General features: G+C 41.9%; 1 protein-coding gene across 5 annotated transcripts in view; it reads left to right on the top strand.

The window, feature by feature from the left end:
- The window catches only part of acaca (acetyl-CoA carboxylase alpha), a 35,287-nt gene that overhangs the window by 499 nt on the left and 9,716 nt on the right, over positions 1-25,072 (top strand). Inside the window, exons 2-44 of one of the 5 annotated variants that reach the window (XM_053846238.1) lie at positions 1,064-1,322; positions 2,502-2,640; positions 2,778-2,916; positions 4,217-4,326; positions 4,602-4,683; positions 4,782-4,880; positions 5,883-5,989; positions 6,074-6,184; positions 6,263-6,472; positions 6,548-6,718; positions 7,377-7,538; positions 8,536-8,699; positions 8,773-8,923; positions 8,987-9,090; positions 9,221-9,448; positions 9,516-9,666; positions 9,742-9,876; positions 10,046-10,192; positions 10,268-10,456; positions 10,913-11,013; positions 11,107-11,195; positions 12,068-12,192; positions 12,272-12,385; positions 13,080-13,193; positions 13,289-13,378; positions 13,443-13,561; positions 15,440-15,463; positions 15,799-15,948; positions 16,296-16,439; positions 16,525-16,627; positions 17,037-17,144; positions 17,235-17,291; positions 17,532-17,576; positions 18,584-18,625; positions 19,109-19,324; positions 19,400-19,555; positions 19,626-19,850; positions 21,478-21,633; positions 21,707-21,853; positions 21,948-22,217; positions 22,482-22,579; positions 22,694-22,814; positions 22,906-23,016. In XM_053846238.1, coding sequence (XP_053702213.1) covers positions 1,093-1,322; positions 2,502-2,640; positions 2,778-2,916; positions 4,217-4,326; positions 4,602-4,683; positions 4,782-4,880; positions 5,883-5,989; positions 6,074-6,184; positions 6,263-6,472; positions 6,548-6,718; positions 7,377-7,538; positions 8,536-8,699; positions 8,773-8,923; positions 8,987-9,090; positions 9,221-9,448; positions 9,516-9,666; positions 9,742-9,876; positions 10,046-10,192; positions 10,268-10,456; positions 10,913-11,013; positions 11,107-11,195; positions 12,068-12,192; positions 12,272-12,385; positions 13,080-13,193; positions 13,289-13,378; positions 13,443-13,561; positions 15,440-15,463; positions 15,799-15,948; positions 16,296-16,439; positions 16,525-16,627; positions 17,037-17,144; positions 17,235-17,291; positions 17,532-17,576; positions 18,584-18,625; positions 19,109-19,324; positions 19,400-19,555; positions 19,626-19,850; positions 21,478-21,633; positions 21,707-21,853; positions 21,948-22,217; positions 22,482-22,579; positions 22,694-22,814; positions 22,906-23,016 — 5,754 coding nt within the window. In that variant the 5' untranslated portion in view covers positions 1,064-1,092. The remainder of the gene's footprint in view (positions 1-1,063; positions 1,323-2,501; positions 2,641-2,777; positions 2,917-4,216; positions 4,327-4,601; positions 4,684-4,781; positions 4,881-5,882; positions 5,990-6,073; positions 6,185-6,262; positions 6,473-6,547; positions 6,719-7,376; positions 7,539-8,535; positions 8,700-8,772; positions 8,924-8,986; positions 9,091-9,220; positions 9,449-9,515; positions 9,667-9,741; positions 9,877-10,045; positions 10,193-10,267; positions 10,457-10,912; positions 11,014-11,106; positions 11,196-12,067; positions 12,193-12,271; positions 12,386-13,079; positions 13,194-13,288; positions 13,379-13,442; positions 13,562-15,439; positions 15,464-15,798; positions 15,949-16,295; positions 16,440-16,524; positions 16,628-17,036; positions 17,145-17,234; positions 17,292-17,531; positions 17,577-18,583; positions 18,626-19,108; positions 19,325-19,399; positions 19,556-19,625; positions 19,851-21,477; positions 21,634-21,706; positions 21,854-21,947; positions 22,218-22,481; positions 22,580-22,693; positions 22,815-22,905; positions 23,017-25,072) is intronic. The other 4 variants (XM_053846234.1, XM_053846235.1, XM_053846236.1 and 1 more) reach the window with 4 other exon arrangements.

Genomic DNA, 25,072 nt, shown 5'->3' with positions numbered 1-25,072 from the left:
TCCCGGCGAGCTCCGTGGATGGATAGCCTTTCAAATGTCTTCGCCCTGTGTGTGTTTAATGATAACTGTTCGAGGTTTGACGGTTCATGGCTTCGTGGCTCTCGTTTTTAGTTTGTGTTCGAGCAGCCCTCGGCTTGTTTTTCTGGTCCCACAAGCATCTCGGTAAGGTGTGCCCTTAGCTCATGCACCAGCACTACAGGTCGTTAGTGACCGTGTAAACTCCCTAAATGCTTCTCTATGTATATGTATATTTTCTTAGTTCTGACTAAAGTTAAATCGAGCATAAATGCTTTTATATTTTAGTTTTATTTTTAAATGATCCATGTCTCACCCACCATTAGATGTCCACGGTGGTTTGGGATTTCAACCATAAATACCTTCAGCATCTATATCTATGGTTCTGTCATCTAATTTTGTTCTTCTCTTCCATCACATCTGACTTGCTTGTTTTAAACAGTCTTATATTTACTTGAAGTTTAAGCCTGATTAAATAAAGAATAGGTAAAGTATGCCAGAGCAGTAGCACACATGTTGAATTTCAAATCACGGCATCCATGAAAAAGGTCCAGTAGTTCGTTCAAACCTGCTCAACCTGCACCATTGAAACCAAAGCAGTTACTTAAGTTACATGTCTAGTGAAGGAGCCAACTGTCTTCTTCAATCTGGCCCTTCTTCTTTATGTTTCAGAACATTTGTTCACCTTTGACTTTGAGTTAAATTTAAAGCAGTCCATGCATTTAACTTTCATTTGAATAGCAACATGTTTGACTCCATATACAGTATTTCAGAATGTAATGATGAACAAAAATGAATCATAACTGCAAACACAATGTGGCCTATTTGTTTAAAATCAATCCCAAATCTCGGACTTACTCACACCTTTGGCTCTAGCCGACCTGTGCTTTTTTTTTCCCCCCTGCTGTTGCACAATCAACATTATCATCATTCAATTTGATGCAAACAACTGTTGCAATCGGACTAGGATGTCTAATGGCACACTGCACCCTGACGTTTGGACTCAGGTTCATTACGAATGGTTGCTCAGCTTTGTGTTTCTCAACAGTTTTTGCAGCCTGTTCGCGTCGGCCTGACATGGCACAGCAGAGTGGCGCCGCGAAGAAGCACCCCTCTGTTTCCGGGCTGCAGTCTCACTTCATTGTGGGATCTGTTTCGGAGGAGAACTCGGAAGATGAAATCCAAGCGAAGCCGGAGGTGCAGCTGGAAGAGAAGGATGCACGGTCTTCGTCACCGTCCTCCACAAGCTCCGACAGCACCTTTGAGATGGGCTTTGACCACGTTGACGGGTCTATGCACCATTTAAGGTTAGAAACCAACTGACTATTAAATACGTAGAATAATACACTTTAGATAAATGGTAATATAGGATACTGTAGATGCTGGCAAAAGTATAAAAACAAAACATGATACTTGCAGATTGGGATTCTAGAATTATTCTATCATAATACTTTTGTATTCAATAGGATAAGGATTCAACATTTATGTGAAATACCGTGAGCACTTGCAAAGAGGCCCATTGATCAGGAAGAATAAAGATCGATCCATGTTATGTAAATCCAGCCCACACATTTTAAGAGGCATGTGTTTGCCAGCTCTCTGTGGATGGAAATACCACTCTGACGGCTAAGAATGTTTGTCCTGCAGAAGTAGAAATTCTCAATGTGTTCCTGAAAGAAGACATTCAGTCTGCGAAACAGTTGTCAATGCAGTATGTGTGTGTTCACTAACTGAGTTTCATGTAACTGATACTGAACTTTATTTGGCTCAGTCAGCTTTTGTCGCCTAACATTCATGACAACAACTATTTCTCTCCTTTGTCATGTGTTTTGGCAAGTTTCACTCATGCCCGCCCGTCTAAAATGAGAAAGGTGGGGTGAGGTTGCCACCCCCTCCTCCCTCTGCCTTTGAACATCTTCCCGCCTGTGTTGATGCCATATTTTAATATCAGGTCACAGAAACCAGCCAGCCAAAGGAACTGAAACTGCCACACCTGTGAACTGATTTCCATAGCGCTCCCCCTTGAGCACCCCCCTCACCAGCCTATGCAAACCTCTGGGTGGAGCTCGAATTCAGCATGTAGAGGGTCGTGTGTACTGCTCGGGTGGTCTTATCAAATCGTACTGGGCCACACTGTTTTCATGGCGACTGTGTAAAGCCACCTGTGAATAGCTTTCTGTGGAAGGATCAACAGGCAGGATTATGCTACAAACGTCAGAAAAAACTTCACTTATCGTGTGTGCATGTGAGATAAGGCGTATCAGTGAAAACCACTGCTGCTAAGAGTTTGCTTATCAATACAGAGGAATGTTTTGGCTGACGCTGAAACTTCAACAATGGTCATGAGTGTTGTTTAAATGAGGCGGCTAGGTTCCTGCATCTCTAATTTTTAATCAGTGTCATGAGGCGTGCTTACTTAAAGCTCCATGTGTGGAAGCTGCACTACTCATTTCACGAGTTTACATGTCTTTTTTCTTTCATTTCAGGCCGAGCATGTCTGGGCTGCACTTGGTGAAACAAGGACAGGGGCGAGATCGCAGGCGCATCGATCTGCAGAGGGACTTCACTGTTGCTTCTCCTGCTGAGTTTGTCACTCGCTTTGGTGGCAACAAAGTCATAGAGAAGGTGTTGTACAAACCTTAACCATGACTTACATTTTTTAAGAATCACTTCATCGTTTAATCACTAGAATTGAAATCTAATCGAAAGTGGTTGCTAACTACAGTGATATTTTTTGACTAAAATAAATGTCTGTTCCTCAGGTGCTAATTGCTAACAATGGGATTGCTGCTGTCAAATGCATGCGCTCCATCCGTCGGTGGGCCTATGAGATGTTTCGGAACGAAAGGGCGATTCGGTTTGTTGTCATGGTGACCCCAGAGGACCTGAAGGCCAATGCAGGTGAGGTTTGAAATTGGGTTCTTAGACATCAATTGTGTGCAGCATACTAGTGTGCGAAGTGATCCAGTTCCACTTAATTTGTCCAGAGGTAGATCTAGCAGATACATTGAAGTTGGAAAGCACTATTTCAATGTTTCTCAAATAAATACTGGATATGCAGTTGTTTTGAGTTCATTTAAGCTTCCGACCACTACTCCTCTGAGAGCATTTTGACTTTACCCTTCAGCACCTTGCAGTAGATCCCAAGATCTTTTGAGTGTTCACGCACAGGTCTGAACATTAGTGTCAGTTAACCAATATGATGGTTCAACCTGCGGAGATAAGATTGTCACCTGCAGCATTCCAAGTGTAGCACAAACAAGAGTCATGCCATTTGTAAAATGCCATTTACTTACGGCACTCAATAAACCTTACTGCACCCATTTAGCATTACTACGAATGGCTAGCGTAGAATGAGTAGATGCCGCTCACGTTTTTTTTACCCTCAAAACAACTACTGTATGTTGTTGTGAATACGATATTACAATAAATATCATAATTGTCACTCCCTTTCTGGGATATGTATCGTATCATCAGAATCCAGCCAATAGATAGCTCTTTAAATACCAAGGAATCATCCTTTCGAGTAGAAAAGAAATTGCAGATAAGGGACAGAAATGGCAAGCATTATTCTTTGTTATGCGCTATTACAAAATAAGAAGTTAAGATGTGCATTTGTATGCCTGTTGTGTAGTGAAACTGTCAAGGCAGTGGATGAAATTAAAATATATTTTTTAGCCTTTTGCATTATCCATGCTTTTATTTATGTATTGCTGAACTGTATTGCTGACTTGCCATATTAGGGGTATTCAATTTGGCTCAAGGGGAGCTTATAGTCTGCAAGCTGTAGCTTTAAATCAAATTTTTTTCTGTATGAATATATGCGATTGGATTGGTACCGCTGAGTCTGAGGTCATGGTTACTGACAGAAAATGGATGGAAATGTTTGTGTCTGCTGACATCCCACGTATTCTAAAATTGTGGAGAAACCGGTCTTGACAAAAACATAACATACCATGATAACTTCAGGAAAGGTTTTGTAAGACTTGCTGTAACTGTCGATGCTGCTTTTTCAGAACATGTAGTCAGTGATTTATTACTGTATTGAGTCATTCATATCCTGCTTTTAGTAAGTAACTGCGCTGCATCATGAACTTTCGATCCTGCCTCTCCTAGTCTGTACAGTATAATCGTGTGTTTGCTATGAAAGACTTTTCCAGTAGTTAAAGCTACATGTTTATTGTCTTTTCTTCAACTATAGAGTACATCAAAATGGCGGATCATTATGTGCCAGTACCAGGAGGGACCAACAACAACAACTATGCCAATGTGGAACTCATTTTGGACATCGCCAAGCGCATCCCTGTTCAGGTGCATCACATGTTGCCTGTTTATTTTCAATGGTTTATCTATGATGTATTATTCGTTGTCTGTATATTTATACCCTCACATGATAAGCTACAATACTAAATTGTGTCTTGAGTGTCTACATGTTTGAAGCATGTGATGCTCTTTACCATGCAGCAGCAGGCATGAGAGTGAATGAAGAGCTCTTCTCATCATGAAGTCACATTCTGTCTAACAACCCCAGTGCACGCTTAAATTCACTGTTAAAAGTGTGTACTGACCAATCGCTTCTCTCTCAGGCTGTGTGGGCAGGTTGGGGTCACGCCTCAGAAAACCCCAAACTTCCAGAGCTGCTTCACAAGAACGGCATCGCTTTCATGGGTGTGTTGAGTTGCTTAATATCTGATTTCGAAATATTTTTTTTAGCGTCTGTTAATTTGTGTTGAAGTTATGTAACCTTTCATTTCCTCCTCCAACAGGTCCCCCTAGTCAGGCCATGTGGGCTCTGGGAGATAAAATCGCATCTTCCATAGTTGCTCAGACAGCTGGAATACCTACTCTACCTTGGAGTGGAACAGGTATTAGAAATGCCTTACATTATAGAGATGACTTATAAGACTAGGTGGTATGCTAGCTCATATAATGCCACCCATTCCACTTGGTCATTAGGAATGGGCTATTGTTCATTACAACACTGCATTTTTGGTATAATCTGCCTTTTAATTTGTTTTCAATCACCCTTGTTAAATAGTGACGTTCCGTCTTCAGCCCCCCAAAAAACGGCTTCACAGTGAAGCATCGTGAAAACGGTCTTTTAACTGCTCCACGTGGAATATTATCCCCCATAAAAACAACAAAACTGGCTCTCGTATCAAAGTAGCAACTTCCCACATTATACATCACAATTATGCTGTAATTTTCCTATTTCTTTCAATGATGCTTTCATTTTTGGGTACACCTTCGACAAATTCATGGTAAGCCCAGCTTTGTCAATCAACGTATGTTGTGTTAAAACGAGAGAGTAGTTCTCCCTTCCTGTTCCACTTGGTTAAACGTTTTGGAACTTTGATATCTTCGCATGACCACTTTGTGACTGGTGTGGCATCTTTGGTGTATTGTAGTCAATACAGCCTCCCCATGGTCTGAATGCCTGACTGCGCACAACCACAAATGGTCTTTCACACACAGCATGGTTATATAGTGACACTAGAGATTGCTTCTTTTACATGATGAATATGAACGCTATCCATGCTTGTGGCATTTCTGTAGTTTACATAATTAATATTCGTAGTTTTGTGTGTTTAATGGCAAACTTGCTCCCTTCCCTGTGGAGTTTCTCTCTTGTGTGGGTTTCTTCAGGGATACTCAAATTTCCTCCAGCAGTTACAAAACATTTGGTCAGTTATAAGAGGATCACCTTGTTTCTTAGCATTTTGGCCAGATATTATTGATATCAACTCAGGACAAAATATGTTTTAAAAACATATAATTGAAATGTATAATTTCACATCTGTTCCACTTAAATATAATAGTTTCTCCACTCTGATAACTACCATATTATTTGTTGCTTTTCTTCTCAGGCCTGACAGTAGAATGGACGGAGAGCGACCAAAAGAAAAAGATCATCAACGTTCCATCTGATGTCTACGAGTTAGGCTGCATTCAAGGTGTCGAGGATGGCCTGAAAGTAAGAGTTTACTATCTCACTGTCATTATGCATCACAACAAGCTGAAAGTTTCTAGAGAATCTAACGTCACGTTTCTTTGCCAGGCTTCAGAGAAGGTCGGCTACCCTGTCATGGTAAAGGCGTCGGAAGGAGGTGGAGGGAAAGGAATCCGCAAGGTCAACTCCGCTGATGACTTCCCAAACCTTTACAGACAGGTACATTTATCATGGGTTTGCCAACTCCTCATGATTTATTAGGTTCTTAATCCTTCTTTTGGTTTTGCTGTGACCAAGGTTCAAGCAGAAGTCCCTGGGTCCCCCATTTTCGTGATGCAGCTAGCCAAACATGCTCGACACTTGGAGGTCCAGATTTTGGCTGATCAATATGGGAATGCTATATCTCTGTTTGGGAGAGACTGCTCTGTGCAGCGGCGGCACCAGAAAATTATCGAAGAAGCTCCTGCTACCATTGCAACGTCTGATGTGTTTGAGGACATGGAGCGGGTACATGGAGCAACTGCCTACGCTCACTAACCAAGCGTGATCATTTGAACTGACAGAACCTTTGTGTCGTCTCAGTGTGCAGTGAAGCTGGCGAAGATGGTGGGCTACGTCAGCGCCGGTACAGTAGAGTACTTGTACAGCCAAGAAGGCAGCTTCTACTTCCTGGAGCTCAACCCTCGTCTGCAGGTGGAACACCCGTGTACTGAGATGGTAGCTGATGTCAACCTGCCTGCAGCTCAGTTGCAGGTCAGTTTCTCTGATGCATTCTGTGACTGTAGTGGCCTTCATCTTGCCCCACTGCTCAAATCACAGCCCCCTCCCCTCTTTGTTCACTCCCCAAATGAGAGAGGCTGCAAGATTGCTGTATCAACAGTAGCTGAAGCAGCATGTAGTCGCGTGACATGCTAAGGTTTGTGTGTTAATGGGTCACTGTCAGTTAAGCTGATTGGACGTCTCAGGGGGAGTGGCTGCCTCTATATTGTGTGTCAAACTGCCCCAGCCTTCAACAGTCTTTTACCTTAGTGAAAATTCTCAAGTAATCAAATTTCTTATTTATTTTTTTATTAAACCAAAAAATACATTCAGTAAATTATTGAAGGCACATTTTATATAGGAATGTCTTGGTTTCTTTAATGAATATGAGTCATGTGTCAACAGGCTCCTTTGGATTTGTTTGATTTGAAATTTGATATTGTGCTGATTTTCATGGAACAGAATGCTAAGCTTTTATTAAGTTTCATTTTTTAATCATATTTTGGAAACCAACTCTTCCAGTGCAGCAATGTAAACATGAGACATTTTTCTGAAAGCTATCAGAACGTGATATTAAAGGAACGAGATGTTTCACGTCAAACAGTCATGTCAAACAGAAGCACTCAGTCGCTCTTTTCCTTGTGGCTGCTAGATTGCTATGGGAATTCCTCTCCACCGAATCAAAGACATCCGGATGCTATATGGAGTTCAGCCCTGGGGTGACTCTCCCATTGACTTTGAGGGGCTGTCTACCGCCCCCTCTCCGCGGGGACATGTCATTGCAGCTCGTATCACCAGTGAAAATCCAGATGAGGTAAGAATAGCGTTCCATCTTTAAATAAATGAATGTTGCTTCCTCAAGTTTGTTATTCATGATTTGCCATGTTTCCATTTGCACAAGCAGACATACACACAGTAACCGCTAGATACATCTGTTAGATTACTCTGCGACTCTTCTGAATGTGTTTCACATAAATAATCCTCCCCTCTGTATGCTTAATATTCCCATGTAGATAGAATCCATTTAAATGCATCCTTGAAATGCATTTACAAGCACACTGAAGGGAATTCTTCTTTAAGGCCACATTCAAGTCATAAATTCTGTAACTGGTATGTTTCCTTTGTGGTGTTTGGAGAAATAATCTGATCTCATAAATATCAGGTTTTCTTATGAACGCATATCCTAGTTACCTGTGTGTAACTCCAGTTCTTATAACTGGAGTATATGCAAAGCCCACCAACGGACTTCACTATTGTTTATGTCCCCTTTGCCCTGAAAGATCTTTCATATACTCTCCACCCAACTGGGCCAAGGGAAAACCCCCTATTTAAACCCTCCGCTACGGCGCATCATCCCTTTTTTTTTACTCAGGTGCCTTGAATTGATCTTGAATTGATCTTGGACGCGATTGTACTCTCACCATACGTCACTATGGAAGCAGAAGAAGTGTGCTCCTGTGTGTGCACCACAACGATCTCCATGCTTCCTCCTTTTTCTGTCTGGGTCTGGACCATTTGAATGAAGCCGACATATGTCCCGCTTGCCTCGCTCTTCCCTGGGATCAGCAAGGCTTTTATGCCGAGAGAAACCGTGTCTGCGTGCTCTCCGGCATCCAGTTTTTTTTCGTTGTATGGATCGGTTCTCATGTTGGGTCTCATTCATACAGCACTGAAAGGATTTTCTGTGCTGTGATGAATGATGATTCAGAGGATATATGTGAAGTGATGGAGGAGGATGCTGTGATTTCTTATTATTCACTTTCGTCGTGATGCATTTTCCTTTGGCGCTAAAAGCATATGTGTGTTTGCAGGGATTTAAGCCGAGCTCTGGAACAGTGCAGGAGCTGAATTTCCGCAGCAATAAGAACGTATGGGGCTACTTCAGCGTGGCAGCTGCTGGTGGGCTGCATGAGTTTGCAGACTCTCAGTTTGGACACTGTTTCTCTTGGGGGGAGAATCGTGAAGAGGCAATATCGTATGTGAAAGATAAAGTTGACTGCACAAAAGTGTGTTTCTAGAACCTGACATTTCATTTTTACCCCTTCCAGAAACATGGTGGTGGCCTTGAAAGAGCTGTCCATCAGAGGAGACTTCAGGACAACTGTGGAATACCTCATCAAGCTGCTGGAGACGGAAAGCTTTCAGCACAACAGCATTGATACTGGCTGGCTGGACAGACTCATCTCAGAGAAGATGCAGGTATGTTCTGATGCACTTGTGCCTGTTTGTGCTCGATGCTATTTTCAAACATTTTGCATGCAGGCCGAGCGTCCTGATACCATGCTAGGAATCGTGAGTGGTGCCCTTCATGTGGCAGATGTCAATTTAAGGAACAGTGTGTCAAACTTCCTGCACTCTTTGGAAAGGTAAACATTGTTAAGTCACATTTATTCATGAGACAGATAAAAAAATGCACATAGAAGATCAGCATTTAACTCCACCTAGAACTAAATAAAACAATTTATATGATTAAATGTAATGGTTTGGCTCATTCAGGGGTCAGGTGCTGCCGGCTCACACACTGCTCAACACTGTTGATGTGGAACTGATCTATGAAGGCCGAAAGTATGTCCTAACTGTGACACGCCAGTCTCCCAACTCTTACGTGGTCATTATGAACAACTCTTCCGCCGAGGTGGATGTTCACCGGCTCAGTGACGGAGGCCTGCTGTTGTCTTACGACGGCAGCAGCTACACCACCTACATGAAAGAGGAGGTCGACCGGTGAGCGGCATTAGACTGACCTACAAATTGCCTGGTTTTAGTTGCTGAAAGATGTTTCCGTTTGCAGGTATCGGATCACAATTGGGAACAAAACTTGTGTGTTTGAAAAGGAGAACGATCCATCGCTGCTGCGGTCGCCTTCAGCTGGCAAACTGATTCAATATGCAGTTGAAGATGGCGGTCATGTTTTTGCAGGCCAGTGCTACGCTGAGATAGAGGTGGGACATTCACTCATACACTGGTGTCTCATGCTCTCTGTGCTCTTTACTTAAATGATATTACTTCACTGGCAGGTGATGAAGATGGTGATGACCCTCACAGCTGTGGAGTCTGGCTGTATTCACTACGTGAAGAGGGCAGGAGCAGCTCTGGAGCCTGGGTGTGTCATTGCCAAACTGCAGCTTGACGACCCCAGCAGAGTACAACAGGTGATTTTTCTTCTCTTTTCTTTTCAAACTTTGCCTTTTACATCTTGTTTCTGAAGCACTTGCAGCTACTTCATTACACAGTTATGCTCAAATTTGTGATAATTGTCAACTGTATCAATTTTTAGTCCATCAAACACACGTACAGTTCTCATAAATTTCTGTTTTCCAGGCGGAGTTGCACACTGGGGCACTCCCTTCGATTCAAGCAGTGGCTCTGAGAGGCGAGAAACTGCACAGAGTTTTTCACAGCACCCTTGACCACTTGGTTCACATCATGAACGGCTACTGTCTGCCAGAGCCATTCTTCAGTGCCAGGGTGAGAATATCCTTGCTGTTTATTACAGCATCACTGACCAGTCCATGACCCCTTCTCCTCCTGCCATTGTTTTAGTTGAGGGAGTGGGTGGAGAGACTGATGAAGACAATGCGCGACCCGTCCTTGCCTCTGTTGGAGCTTCAAGACATCATGACCAGTGTATCAGGTCGCATTCCGCCCGCAGTGGAGAAGGCCATCAAAAAGGAGATGGCTCAGTATGCGAGTAACATCACATCTGTGTTGTGCCAGTTCCCAAGCCAACAGGTGAAGCCAAATGCATGAAAACATTTCCCCAGCTCAAAGACACACAAGTAAACGTTTCCTATGCAACACATTGTACTCTTTCGCTCTCCATGTCTGGCCCTGTCAATCAAATCCTAATATCCAACACCATTTTTTTCATTTTTATACTCAACTACATGAACCGTATCTTGAGTAACTCATTAAAATAACTATGTGGCCTTTTATTTGCCCACTCACCTTTATAAAACTACAAATAATAATTCTAGGTTATTAAGTTTAGTTTTGAAAAGTGATGACATTCAATAATGCTACTAGATGAATTATGATTCAGTAGTTTGATCGAGTAATTTGCCTGAGCTCCAAATTAAAGATGAATAAATATACAAAGGTTGCAGCTTTCACTGGGATTAAATTCTTATTAGGCTCCTCTGCTGTCAGGGATTAACTAACTGCATTGTATATCTCATGTGGTTTCAGATTGCAAACATTTTGGACAGCCATGCTGCAACTCTGAACAAGAAGTCTGAGCGAGAAGTCTTCTTCATGAACACACAGAGCATTGTGCAGCTAGTGCAGAAGTCAGTACCCACGGAGCTGAGGCTGTCTTTCATTCATGTTTGTGGTTTTGTTGATGAGTAATTTGCATTACTTAAAATATTTGTTTTATACAGGTATCGCAGTGGCATCCGGGGTCACATGAAGGCAGTCGTGATGGACTTGCTGAGACAGTATCGTAAAGTGGAAGTACAATTTCAGAATGGTACGAGAGTTATTGATGGAACTGTCCACTGAAGAGCTGCAGTCCTCCATTTACTGAAATTATTTTAAACAAATTCTGTCTTTTGAACTGAATTCTGAATTTTGAACTGAATCTGTGACAAAATGCAACTCTGGCAAAGTCCAATCCTCACTGGTAACTTCAGTGTGTTGTGTTTACAGCATCTCATATTCACTCACACTCCAGTCAGCAAAAGCATAGGTGCATCCACTGACAGCCCACCATGCTGCGTGTCAGCTATGGCAGCTTTTTCCTTTAGATACTGCAGGTGTCTACGCTGGGAGCATGGCCACTGAAGAGTATCCTTACTTGATGGCAGAGCCCATCTTGGAGTCCCCAGACTCTGGTGCTTTGTTGGTGCGTGCGTGGGTGGGTCTTCGAGCCTTAATGTGGTACTGCTCCCCCTCCTGAGATGTCGAGTAGTGGTCCAGAATCTATTTGAGGGTCTCACTGAACTCTTCATCGATGAATGGAATCACGAGTGAGTGAACTCAAAGCTGGAGCCAGCCACAACACTACTCGGCCTGTCCTTATCTTTCAGCTGCCTTCAGAATCCCCCACAGAGTGATTGGGTACTACTACCTCATGGCTCTCAATACGGCATAGCTTGAGGCCTGTGGCACTGGTAACCTGTAACTACGTACATTTTGTAGTCCATACCAAGGCACTTGGCTCCCATCACTCTTATTGAGACACTCAAGCCTTTCCGATATGTTGAGGTTGGCCTCCTGACTAGTGTATTATAGTTTATCATCCTCATTTTCAGGTAGTACAATATGGTAGAAGAAGTATGGTCATTGATCATGATTAATTTAAAGTTGGTGTCTGTGCATTACATTATTTTTCCGTTCCAGGTCACTATGATAAGTGTGTGTTTGCACTGCGTGAAGAGAACAAAGGTGACATGGCCAACGTCCTCAACTACATCTTCTCTCACGCACAAGTCACAAAGAAGAACCTTCTGGTCACCATGCTTATTGTAAGTGCTGCTCTTTACTCCCCACTCAATCATGATAGTGAGTAACGCAAAGCTGTTTGCTTTCCTCTTGCTGCTATAGAACCAGCTGTGTGGACGAGACCCCACTCTGACAGATGAACTTGTGGCTATCTTGACTGAACTCACCCAGCTGAGCAAAACCACCAATGCCAAAGTGGCTCTGCGAGCACGACAGGTTGGTGTGGACTTGGATATCGCACAACTTTGAGGTCTTTGCTGTGAAAGTTTCACCACATTCAAACTGGATTTATACTAAAACTGATTTAAATGTGGGTTCAAATTATGGATAAATAATTGCCGTACTTGTTAAGTGCAGTCTCTTTATATTGATCGGTTCTTAGCCGCTGCCCATTCTTATTTGAATGCAAGCGAATGTGATGTTTGTGCAATCCAAATTCCACTACGCTGTGTAATGAAATTCATTCTCTTTGTGCAGTGAACTATTTCGAAGATGAAAATATATTCATATATGGGAAATAAATACACTGGAGAGCCTTTTACTCAGTGTAAATGCATCCTAGAAATTGCAGTATTGGTAGGATTTCCTTTGATACTCTTGGCGCACTATACAATGCTTTCAACCAGTAGTGCTTATTTATAGTATAAACACGACTTGCCTTTTTCATGGATTCTCATACCGCTGCAGCACTGATCCTATACATACCACAAATGTGGTTTGAAAGGTGGAGTGCTTGGGTTTACTCTCATTCCACTGCCTTGTTTCAGCATCAGTTTAATATGTATGATGCATAAACCTTGGAAATGATCCGACTTCAGGAAACATGTTTGTGACCAGCTTTCATCAACTTGCAGTTGGGATATGGCTGTGCTGGACCAATGAAAGTGATTTTCATATCCCCTATACACAGGTACTGATCGCCTCTCACCTGCCTTCTTATGAGCTGCGACACAACCAGGTGGAGTCCATCTTCCTGTCTGCTATCGATATGTATGGACACCAGTTCTGCATCGAGAACCTGCAGGTAGACAAATGTGCACACGTTTCTGCACACGTTTTCAGGTTTAAGAGACATATTATTAAATTTTATGTTTTGTTTTTGCCTACAATCTACTTCAGAAACTCATCCTCTCTGAAACATCCATCTTTGATGTTCTGCCCAACTTCTTCTACCACAGTAACCAGGTGGTAAGAATGGCCGCTCTGGAGGTGAGTTCTTCTTCTTGCTCATTTGCGGCGCTCATCCACTGAATCTTTAATGTTGTCTCTGCAGGTGTACGTCCGCAGAGCTTACATTGCATATGAGCTCAACAGTGTTCAACATCGCCAGCTGAGGGACAACACATGTGTCGTGGAGTTCCAGTTCATGCTTCCCACATCGCATCCCAACAGGTATCCCTCATGCCAAATAATGCTCCTGTGCCCATTAATGGCTTTCCCTGCTGCTGGTGCACAACTGTCGCAGTTTTGACAAGATTTATAGCTTCACATGTTTTGGTTCATCGACTTTATTTTTGTTGTGAAAGGATAATTCAAAGGCTACTTTAACTGAAGCAAATATTAGACACCTGCTTTTTAAATACCACAAAACTTCATCAGACCGTAGGCTTGATGTGCCGGTCAGCACACAGAGCTACGCGGCATTGCCTTTACAGCCTGCTGTCCTTGTTGCTTCTTCCCAGTTATCCTCCATTATTCCCTCCATCTCAATGCTTCTCATGTGCACAGCAAGGTATTTAACATAACCACAAGTCATTTTATTCAAGCCCTTGAGCATCGAGGCTCTGAAATTCAGTTTCTGGACAAATTTATGCACAGTTTGTGGACAAAACCACTTGTGACTGACGGTCCTGTGTCATTTTTGCTGCACCTGTGTTCCTCATCCTCCCAGCGTGATTGTCTATATGTTTTGTTTGTGTTTGCCCGCTGATGCTTTAAACTAATGCCCATGTACATTTTATCCTGTTTGCTCTTGTGGTATGTTGTAACACTCCACCTCATTTGCATCTTGCATTGGTGCATGAGTTTGAGGTGATGTTGTTCATTTACTTCAATTCACTCAGAGGTGAGGTTTACATTTGTCTTGTTTGTTATTTTAAATCCACATAATAGTCATAATATTCACTTGAAATTATTCTGCCACAGTACTTTATATTGACTTAAATTACACAGTAACTACAGTACAGTAACAGACTTCATTTGTATTTGTAACTTACAACACTGAACAGTCTATATTGTATGATAGATAATTGTTATGATAGATAGATAATTTTGTTTAGAGATTTTATTTAATTTGTTTATGGACCTTCTATCGTTTCTGCTGTGTACAATGGGTCCAAATTTACATTTTTAACTATGAAGGAATTATTTGGAAGCTCTTGGGTTTCGCTGACTAGTTTTACCTGGGAATGTCTGTATAAATGGACAAATCTGGATTGAAAATGTCTGCTGCACATGTGAGTGGGTGGATCCACTCTCACACCATTGTCTCCCGTCGCCATTGTGTGCAGCATATACTATGTTGTTGCTGCATCTGAGTGTCACACCATGTCCTGATATACCTGTCAAATGCTGGTGTAAAATATAATAATACACAGTCTGCCACTCTGAGCGTAGTGGATGGCGGTACATCAACAGATCACTTCTATGTTTTGTTTGCTTTTGCATCATAATTCACAGTGATTCCAGAAGTTGTTTATTTGAGTTTTACTATGTTGGTGAAGCAACTTCTTTTCTTCAGAGATGCAGATTCTGACAGGGTTCAAACTCGGGTAGTGTTCCATGCTGTGCAGAACATTTTTTTTTACATGGTACATTTTAATGTCATGCTACACAGCACATTGTCTTGGTAGAGATGCTTGGATAAGTGTCATAGAAAAGAGGGACCAAACAAGATCAACTTTGAAAGGGGTTTGCCTGGCCAGCATTGAAGAGATCAGAGCGCTGTGGCAAGTCAGAGAGTAGAGCTGCTGGCTGCTCTTGCAGGCTAAGGTTGAGAATACAGAACGAAGATGGTCAGTGTTGTGGTTACTGGTGTTTATTTCCACGATGAGGTGTGTAACGCAGGTGTAGCCCGAAGGGTGAAGCTCTACACAAAGATCTAACACCACATGCTCTAGTTCGAAATGTTTGTCATATAATAGACATTCAAACCTTCATGTCTACTTTCTAACACTGTCGGTTCGAATGTCTCACTGTGCTCCACCTTGAATGTCTTCCTCCTGTTGCCTGCCACTAACCCCTTTAGTAACCGATGTTGTTTGATTGCAGAGGGAACATCCCCACTCTCAACAGGTATTGTACACATTCTTTCTATTGCATAGCCTTCTAGTCACTGTAGATAAGCTGCATGGTTGGAGCTTACTATCTTTGAACAGAATTTTTCTGGTGTGTGTGCTCGCCCTTATTGGCGCAGCTCGTGTTGTCAGTATTCCAGGCTTGGTTTGTAGCTTGAGCGCAGTCGTCTTGTTAAGCTTCAATTAAAGTGCTGATTAAGGTTCCTGGTGCAACTGTAATTATGTCGGTCTGGTGTTTGTTCGTTGTGTGTGTGCGCGAGTGTGTACCCGCCTGAGTAACAGGGAGGAACCTGTGCAATTTTAATAAAGTGCGACCTGTGACTGTCCTGCCAGGAAAATGTCTGCCGCTCTGATGCTGGATAATGTAAAAGGCTCGGACACTAAATTGCAGGAAACTAAACCCCAGGACCTCAATGCTCATGAGAGTATATCTAAGGACGATAGTTCTGAGGACAGTTTATCACTTTGGGAAACTGTGGACAGGTTTGAAATTGACTAGCTCCATCTGTGGGTGTTAATAATCAAAGGACTCACTCGGGACAAAATCTAACAGCCTTTCTGGTGTCTCCATTTTGGTTTAATTTGACTAAAAATATCTCATTGTTTTCATGGTTTTATAATACTGTGGCCTTTGTCTACAAATCTGAACCTCATTCATTCTGCAGTTTTTTTTTTCCTTTTTTTTCTTCTGAAAATCAAGCCAGTATATTGGTGACTGCAGAAAAAATGATTGATCATACTGTTTTTTCCTGAAGGATTGGGTCAATCTCTCTAGTCAGGCTGGTGGTACAGCGGGTTCTTATCCGTCTGCTCTCTGTCGCCTCACACAGGATGTCGTTTTCCTCCAACCTCAACCACTACGGCATGGTCCACGTGTCCAGTGTGAGCGACGTCTTGCTTGACACGTCCTTCACTCCTCCCTGCCAGCGAATGGGAGCCATGGTGTCTTTCCGATCCTTCCAGGAGTTCACCAAGTCTGTGCCTACGTTCACCACTGACTTTCATCTCCATCCACGTGCCTATGCTAATGTTTCCTGTTTGTTACTTCCTGTTTGTTAGGAACATATCAGACGTCTTGAGCTGTTTCTCTGACTCCCCTCCACCAAGCCCGACATTCCCTGAGGGAGGGAACCCAGTATTATATGGTGAAGAGGACTCAAAGGTGAGATGAATAGGATCAACCAAAAAAGCAAAATATTGGGATACATTTTCACTTATTAATAAATCAGTAAAAAACATAATAATAATTAAGATCATATCATTTTTTTAAACATTTGCAGCTATTCAAAGCCACCAGTTGAATGTCTCTGCGTTAAAACTTACTAACTTACCTAACAATCGTCTACAACGTATCATCGAACTGTAACAACCTTTGTACAGCTTAGTTCATGTACTGCATGTGCTGTTGTACCTTTTTAAAACAGGCTCCATAAAGTTATCTTATCTGCCGTACATAATACATGTGGACAAATCCCCAAGCTACATGCTCCCCTCTCTTATTCAGTGCTCTTCTTTCCCAAGACATGGAGTACTTGGTGTCTTATGATGCTTTATGTAATTCTGTCTCCCAGAGTGTTCGGGATGAACCCATCCATATCCTGAACGTGGCCATAAAGACAGACTCTGACATTGATGATGATGGTCTGGCATCCATGTTCCGGGAATTTACACAATCACAGGTAAAATTGTATGAATATAAATTGTATATAAGTGAACTCAATATACTCAAGTTCCAAATATGAACTAGATATTGTCCCTTCCACTTCCAGAGGTCCCTGCTGTTTGAACATGGCATCCGTAGGTTGACCTTTCTCGTGGCTCAGAAGGTACACGACAGTGACCTCTCAATCCTCCACTGTCCTGCACAACTACAGAATCGTTTCTGACACAGCATGCAAACAAACGTTTACCGTAATGTCCAACATTTCTTCTCCTGTAATCACTAATCAATTAATCTTGTCTTAATGGCGATGCAATATGCAATAATTGTGCAATAATTTGGCCTTGTTTCTCTGTCTCTGTATCTCCTCCTGCATGCATTGCTTTTGCTGCAATTATGATGACAGGATTTCAGGAAACAGATCAACTGTGAGGTGGACCAAAGGTTTCATGTAAGTAGAGACCAAGGAGAGACGGGAACACTGCAGCCTTGTCCGCACCATTGCTCTACTTTAGTTAGTCCTGCTATTTCCTGTGTATTAGGAGACCTGAGAAATGGCGCACTAATCATATTATCAGAAAATGCATACGGATAATGAATAAAGCAACACAGTGAAGCATTCGAATTTGGCTCAAATGAGTAGTGTGGAATTCACATACCTGTTGATCAACCCACGTGATTATTGCTGGGGTCTGTTCAATTCCTTTCCACATACGTATTATTTTATTTATTTTTCTTTGGAGTCTTTATATTTATTTAACAATGTTAATATTAAATCAATCACCACATTCAGTTTTATCATATTGCACATTTCAAGTGACCCTTGAAATTGAAGTGCTAATTCTTATTATTTGAATTTATTAAATTTTAATATGCAGATGACCTATTGTTAAATGATTTTTTGTCCCAGCTTGTTAGCTCTACTTCATAATAGAATGCCCCACACAAGTATTTTGTATAGGTCACAATGTTATGAAGGATTTTTTTTCCCCCCAGCTCTGATAAAGCAATTATTTTTTTCTTCACACTCTACCTGGAGTCAGGCAACTATTGTTATTCTTGCTCAATCTTCTTGTGTATGTTCCTCAGTGCTTGTCTTGAAACCTAAGGTGGCGTTTATATTCATTTGAGGCTGTTAAATCCGTTTCCAACCGCACTCGTCACTTGTGACACTTCATTCTGTCTCAGGTGGTGTTCTTTTATTCATGAGCCGACAAAATGATATGTGTATTGACACATCCTTTAACCATCACAGTGCGACTGTGTCAGTAATTATAATTGTAGCCATTTTGCGACAGCCCCAGATGAGGGAAATTGGTTAAAAAGAATGGAGAATAACTAAACTGACATGCATTTAATTTGTTGTGAGGCTTTAAAATCCTTTTTCCCTGTAATCATGTAATTGTTTCATTTAAATGCAAATCGGTGTTTTTATGGTAGTTTCTCTATCATTTACAGAGAGAATTCCCTAAATTCTTCACATTCCGTGCAAGAGACAAGGTATGTATTTATTAACATTTTTTGCACTCCGTTAAAAAAATGTGAATTACACCGCTCACATACTTCCACAAGGGGGCAGTAGATGTTCATAAAACAGGACGGACTTCCCAGCCGAAGCTCTAAGAACCAGCTCACAAATATTGTACATTGACGGTTTCGATGACGCTGTACGGAAAACACATTATTTTTAAGCTATTTATTTATTTATTTTGATATGTAACGGTGAAACTCCTTGATGTGCGATGCGTAACTGGAATGTATGCTGCTGCTCTGACAGCCATTCTGGCCTCCAAATCTCATTAAACTAATGAACTGTTTAATTTAGTCCCCAATCAAAATGGAATCAATCCCATTAGCTGCCTTCTAATGAGATTCTGTTGGCTTAATAGTTTTTTTCTAATCTAGAAGTTGTATGATCACTTCTGTCTTGAATTTGTTTTGGTTGATTCTGAGCTTGAGTCACCGCTCTCTCCATCCGTGCAGCTGGAGGAGGACAGGATCTATCGACATTTGGAGCCGGCACTAGCTTTCCAGCTGGAGCTCAACCGAATGCGTAATTTTGCCCTGACTGCTATCCCCTGCGCCAACCACAAGATGCACTTGTACCTGGGGGCGGCCCGAGTGGAAGTTGGCACTGAGGTGACCGACTACCGCTTCTTTGTGCGCGCCATCATCCGCCACTCAGATCTGGTGACAAAGGTGAGAGTACGGCCGAACCATTTCAGTGTGAGCATTTACACCTACTCAACCCCCACTTCTGATTTCTTTCACTAGGAAGCGTCGTTTGAGTACCTCCACAATGAGGCCGAGCGTCTGCTTCTGGAGGCCATGGACGAGCTGGAGGTGGCGTTCAATAACACCACTGTGCGAACTGACTGCAACCACATATTCCTCAATTTTGTCCCTACAGTTATCATGGACCCCTCCAAGGTGGCTGATTTGATTTTGGGAAATGTGTACTGTCCTCTGTTTTCTTCACTCATCACCAACTCACTCTCAGATCGAGGAATCTGTCCGCTCCATGGTCATGCGTTACGGCAGCCGACTGTGGAAGTTGCGCGTTCTACAGGCTGAGCTGAAGATCAACATCCGCCTCACACCCACAGGGAAGCAGATCCCCATCCGACTGTTCCTCACCAACGAATCTGGATACTACCTGGACATCAGCCTGTACAAGGAGGTCACTGACTCGCGAACGGGACAGGTGGGGCCCAAAGACAGACAGGTGGGGCACTCATACATTTTCCATCTCACCTGTTGGCAAGTTAAAGAGGCCTCTGCACCATCTTGGATTTCTTACAGAATTAGCATCAGTGTTTGGCTAAAATGTTCTGTAGACGAAAAATGCATTGATTGTAGAAGTAATCCAGAGTGGTGTTTTGGCCCGAGTCCTGTTGGTAATGCATTTCTCCTCGCAGTTGACCAGGTAAGCTCATCCATCAGCCCATCCACTTTCTGCTGCATCAAGTGTCCTAAAACCAAAAATTTAGAAGGTTTAGAATTTATTAATTGTGATCAATCACATTTTAATATTTGACACCAAATGAAGTCTTACATTTTCAATGCCGTATCATTTAGTCTGCTTCATCACTTTGCTTATGACATCATATGTTATAATGCATCCATATTCCGCACCATTTTGCATATCAGGGAACATTTAGTACCATAAATAAACATATTCTTATGTATATGGCCTGTAATTGGGTCTTGACTATATTTTAAGTACTTGCTTGTTCAGTGTTAATAATAAAGTAATTCTACTGTTTGTTTATTAATATCATATATCAAAAATGTACTTCAAATATCCTTGAAATGTTGGTGTATGTGAAACAATCAAATACTGTGCAAGTACTCAATTCGACCCTTTTACTGCCGTGATATCCATGTACTCTGGGTTATATTCTGATTTTATTTCAGCTGTGTTGTCAAAGATGAATTCCATTTTCAGTGTCTGTCAACTTATTCCACGTAGACATTGTCACAGCAATGTTAATATGACTTTTGACTTACTTAATAATAGTGTAGGTGGAAAAATATCAAAATGTGCAACAGGCTTTTTCAACTTTTCTGTATTGTAAAATGACAAGCAAACTAAGAAAAGACATTTGTATCCTAAGCACATTTACGATGACAACGCCTTCAATTATCTGCCATGAAGTGTCCAGGCACTTAACTGGTGTGGTAGGACTCGAATGAGTTTGTTATCTTAGGCCAAAACCAGTATTGCTTCATGCATGATTGTGAGTGAGACTCGCATACAAAAATGCGAACCAAAACTCCACAACTAGTTTTATGAATCACTTTCCAACTCATTTTCTAATGTAGTCAACACTCTCAGAACTTGATTTCCACCACATTCTCTCTTTGTCTTGCTCCCCTCCTGTGAGTGCTACCTCCAGACACTGTTTCATGCTGACTCTTCTGGAGTTACTGGATGCCCTCAATGCATGTACCTTCAAGGTGTTCAAGGTGTTACAGTGATATAGAGTGCAAGTCAAAATCCTGTCAGAGGTGACAGGTTGAACTTGTTGCGCTGCTGTGCTACGTTATTTATCACAATTTTTTTTTTTTCAAATTCATGATTTCTTGTATTTTGGAGTTATTTTGAAAGTGGACTGTGACTTGATAAATCACTGCAAACACATCCATCATGGTGATGCATTGTATTCACAATAAACACTTCAATGAATCAAGACGTCACTTGTTAATGTGACTTTTAAAAAACAAAAAAAGCTGCCTGTGGAAGAATGGAATTACTCATCTACGTAGTGCATCATCATCATCATCATCATCATCCTCATCCTGTTTAAGTGCTCACTGTGATCACACCATTCCCTTCTGCTTCTGTCCAGATCATGTTCCAGGCCTACGGAGACAAGCAGGGCCCTCTGCACGGCATGCTCATCAACACGCCCTACGTCACCAAGGACCTTCTGCAGTCCAAACGATTCCAGGCCCAGTCTCTGGGAACCACCTACGTTTACGACTTTCCTGAAATGTTCAGACAGGTATTACAACTGGTGTTCTAACATTATTTACCTACCGAACTGAGTTCACTGTGTTGCATGCATCTTCATTCAGGCTCTGAAGAAGCTGTGGCACTCCTGCCAAAACTTTGCCTACCTGCCCAAGTGTCCCCTTCCGTCTGAGCTGCTCACGTTCACAGAGCTGGTGCTTGACGCTCAGGGCCAGCTGGTGCAGATGAACCGACTCCCTGGAGGCAATGAGGTTTGTACCTGGTTCTAAATTCGAACTCACAAAGTTAATGCCGGGAACTATTTTTACATTTATTAATATTTTTGCTCCTTCTCCCTTTCTTTAGATCGGTATGGTCGCGTGGCGGATGACGCTGCGTACGCCGGAGTATCCAACAGGGCGGGAGATTGTCGTCATCAGCAACGACATCACACACAAGATCGGCTCCTTTGGACCACAGGAGGACCTGCTGTTCCTGCGGGCTTCCGAAATGGCACGGGAAAGTGGAATTCCTCGAATCTACATAGCGGCCAACAGTGGGGCCCGCATTGGACTGGCAGAGGAGATCCGACACATGTTCCACGTGGCCTGGCAAGATCCCGCTGACCCCTACAAGGTCAGGATATGTATGAGCTCTCATAAGCAACAATAAACGTTCAATGATATACTTGCTGTAGCCCACAGTCGAGGGGTCACTATATCATTGACAAAAAAAAATCTGAGCCAGAAATGGTGCATATCTGTTTTTCTGTTCAAAAATGTTCCTGCAGTACTATAGCTTCAAATATAAGGAAATTCATGTTTTTAAATTACTATTATTATTATTATTATTATTATTATTATTGACCGTCTTCCTCAATCCTATTCTTCCACCACCTAGGGTTTCAAGTACCTCTACCTCACACCTCAGGATTACAAGAAGGTTTCAGCCCTGACCTCTGTGTACTGCGAGCATGTGGAGGACGAAGGAGAATCCAGGTATTATTCCTCTTGCCTGCAGAGAAGCCAGTCGTTGCTCCAGTCAAGTGTAAATGAGTTAACAGGCACATTGGACATCTGCTAACTGTGGTGAATATATGCGTTGGCATGCAGGTACAAGATCACTGACATCATCGGAAAGGATGATGGGCTTGGTGTGGAGAACCTTAAAGGGTCTGGGATGATTGCTGGAGAATCCTCGCTGGCTTATGAGGAGATCATCACCATGAACCTGGTAAAAAACGATTAACTGCTGGACTTGTGTGGATGAAAATACAATATGTTGTTGTCTCCTTAAACCTGAGAATATTACGGTTTTCCGATAGGTTACTTGCCGTGCAATTGGAATTGGTGCTTATCTGGTCCGACTTGGCCAACGAACTATTCAAGTGGACAATTCACACATTATCCTTACAGGAGCCGGAGCTCTCAACAAGGTGAGTTTGTTTATTTCACTCGCCTTGGAAATGCTTTACATGAACATATGTGACTTTTGTTTTTTACTGTTCATTATTGCTACGTTACGTACTAGTCAGTCACTATATCATCTGACATTTTACAGTTAAAATGGAGCAGAGTGAAGAACAGTTGTTATCATTGCTGCCTATTCCTACTTTTCCAGAACATTGGTTGTGTGTAACTGTAAACTCTATGAGGTCCTTCTTATTGTATGTTTGTCAGTTTAGTGTTAGCATCAGGTGTGTGTGTGGAATTTACAGTAAGTTGTTGTCATTTAGTGGGTTAAAACATATTTGGATTATAGTTTTCCATAATCCATGCAACTTGACCTTTCTGTTATCCATATCATATAACATTATTAAGAATTATTGCTTGCTTGTCACATAATTATTGGCATTTGGAAATTATGAATTATGTTAACGTCAAACAGTGCAACAATTTAAAAACTGCTGTCATAAAATGATACATTAACGCATTAAATAATACACACTTTTCACCCTCGTTCTGCCAGTTTTCGTTCACACACTTGAGAATAGTTTTATGTTCAAACAACGATGATTCATAATATCAAAGTGAGGTTCAGGGAGTCCATTCTGGTTTTTACATTTATTTATTCTGTGACTGACCCTTTTTTGTGTTTGAAAATTTCGTAGTGAAACTTACAAATTGTTGATGTTCTGATAAACTCAAGACAAAAGACATGTATCTTATCTATTCTTATCTAGTTAGGTGTTTCTAGGTCTTGTTGGAGGTAAGGATTGATGGTTGAATGTGGCTTCATGAAACAGTGTCCTCACTTTCAGAGGCCACAACATGGCTCTCCGTGCTCTGTAATAAATAAAATATTAAATTAAAACCTCACTTCCTTCTTAAACCAAGAGCGCCACCCACAGAGCTCTGAAAATGAAGATGCCGTTTCATGAACCCCCTGGTAACAGATGTGCTCCACATATATGTCTATGTTTATCATCACAGATAAACACTTGCTATTGAGCAAATCCAGTTCAGTTTTATCATAATCGTAATGATGAAATCCAATTCCTTTTTCCAATTTTTCCTGTTCTTCATTATTGCCTTTCCTAAACCACTTGGACACTAAGCGTTAATTGCTGCTAGAAACAAATGTTATTTTTTTTTTATTATTAATAATTGCTGGTTAATATTAATCTTAAATCCTGAATACATTGTTTTAAAAACCGTATTTATTTTGTGTGAAATTCCAACCAGATTTCTGCAGGGTGTGCTTCATCTTCCACACACACGTCTTTCACTCATAGCAGCACATTTTAAATTGAACCATGAAAGTGTATTTGCATATGATGGGAATGACATGCTGGGGGCTGCAGCGCTCGACAGCCGTATCATTTGTTTTTAATCAAAATGAAAAGCATTTGCTGAGGCTGATTGTTTTCTGCCTGCAGTTGATTGGTGTGCGTGTGTGTGTGTTTGTGTGCGTGCACGCTTCACTGCCTTCTCCTGTCTTGCTTTCCATTCTTTGTCCTTGTAGCTGCATTGTGATGTCTCCATTTCTAAATGAAGCATCGGAACACAACAAGAGAAATCATGCAAATAGAGCGGTGACGGCACCATGTTTGTTGAAAGCTCAATTATTTTCCAATAGATACAGTTAAGCGCCCAGTGTGAGAATCCGCCTGCAGTCCCAGCCACATAATAAGGTGATACAATGTGTTTTCACCATTTGTGATAAACACTTGTAAATTCCTCTCTTTAGCATCCATCATGAAATGAAAGTTAATTGAGAGCAAGCCACCACAGATGTGTGCTACTTGGAAGCTGTGATACGTTCATGGTGTCTGGATAGTAACTACCCACTCAAATACCCTTGTGATGTGCTGGCCTCTCGTCTCATCCTCGCACTCGTTTGCTTTTACATCCTGTCCTCGTCGCTCTGCTGTGGAATTGTTAATGGAGTCGAGACGGCCGCAGGCACAGAGATTGTCTGTGTGTCAAGGTGACTGGAAAGCTTCCCGGAGGCTTCTGGCTTTCTTTCTCCACACAGCGCACCGGCGATTT

Source organism: Synchiropus splendidus, chromosome 17, assembly GCF_027744825.2.
Source record: "Synchiropus splendidus isolate RoL2022-P1 chromosome 17, RoL_Sspl_1.0, whole genome shotgun sequence".
Classification (NCBI taxonomy): domain Eukaryota; kingdom Metazoa; phylum Chordata; class Actinopteri; order Syngnathiformes; family Callionymidae; genus Synchiropus; species Synchiropus splendidus.
This window is presented reverse-complemented; position numbering and strand designations above follow the sequence as displayed.